The following is a 1088-nucleotide window of genomic DNA, read 5'->3' on the forward strand; positions in this document are numbered from 1 at the left end:
CCACCTTCACCGTTGCTGGCCCCCTCCCCACTGTGCCCGCCCCACGCTCACCAGGGGCACATACTCCACGTCATCCCCCAGCCATTGTCCACCTTCACCATTGCTGGCCCCCTCCCCACTGTGCCCGCACACACTCACCAGGGGCACATACTCCACGTCATCCCCCAGCAGCCCTGTGTCGTTGAGGGTGTACTTGGCCTTCTTCTGCACAGCATCCACTGGCCCCTTCTCCACCTGATGCTTGATGGCCTTGAAGAGCTTGTACAGGGGCTCACCAGCGCTGTCCTGGGGTGACACAGGGCGGTCAGTGTGGGCGGGGCCTGGGTTGGGAGGGTCAGGGAACGTGTGGCCAGCAGGAGGCCCGACCAGGGTGTCTGTGGGTCTGACCACATGAGGGCACGGAAGCAGAGGAGCAGGTCTGCTGGGGCTGGGACCCACCTTGAGATACTGGTACAAGCAGATGGACATCCAGTTGGACAGCATCCTCTCCACCACTGTCTCCGACCTGAGGTTGCAGAGGCCTCGCACCAAGGGGCCCTTAATACCCTAAGGCCCAGACCCCCACCCTCCACGCCTCCCCAACCAGGCCTTGGTCCTCCACCAGGACACGCAGGTGCAGCCTGCAGCGACTGAGCACCTGGTATGCAGACATTGCACACATCTGCACACATATATCCACATGTGAACGCAGGAAGCCCTGAATGTCCTCTTCCTCCCCCTTCTACTGGCCAAGGTCAGGGCAGTGAGGGGAGTTGGGGTCCCACCTGGCACCAGGGCCCTGACTACCCTCCTCGCCCCCCACCCCGCCCCCGCCCCCACGCACCTGCGTAGCATAAGTTTGGGGTTCTTGGCCACCACATACTGCTCCATGAGCTCCAAGAAGAGCGTGCGCATGATGTCTGTGTAGTACTCAAGCTTTCCATGCAGCGCCACCGTCAGCAGGGACGCAAAGTAGACCTTGGCGCGTGCAGAGAACTCCCGCTGGCTCTCCAGCGTGTGGATGAACTGTGGGTGCAGGGCAGTCAGGACCCTCCGACCAGCCAACCCTCTGGCCGCCGCCCCCCGCCCCCAACTGGCCTCCTGCCTAC

General features: G+C 63.1%; 1 protein-coding gene across 1 annotated transcript in view; it reads right to left on the bottom strand.

Moving 5' to 3' along the window:
* Positions 1-1088, bottom strand: part of PLXNB2 (plexin B2) — a 20747-nt gene that overhangs the window by 4668 nt on the left and 14991 nt on the right. Inside the window, exons 24-26 of the mRNA XM_012556579.2 lie at positions 824-1005; positions 439-505; positions 52-285 (exon numbers count right to left, since the gene is read on the bottom strand). Coding sequence (XP_012412033.2) covers positions 52-285; positions 439-505; positions 824-1005 — 483 coding nt within the window. The remainder of the gene's footprint in view (positions 1-51; positions 286-438; positions 506-823; positions 1006-1088) is intronic.

Source organism: Trichechus manatus, unplaced genomic scaffold, assembly GCF_000243295.1.
Source record: "Trichechus manatus latirostris isolate Lorelei unplaced genomic scaffold, TriManLat1.0 scaffold00069, whole genome shotgun sequence".
NCBI classification, from domain to species: domain Eukaryota; kingdom Metazoa; phylum Chordata; class Mammalia; order Sirenia; family Trichechidae; genus Trichechus; species Trichechus manatus.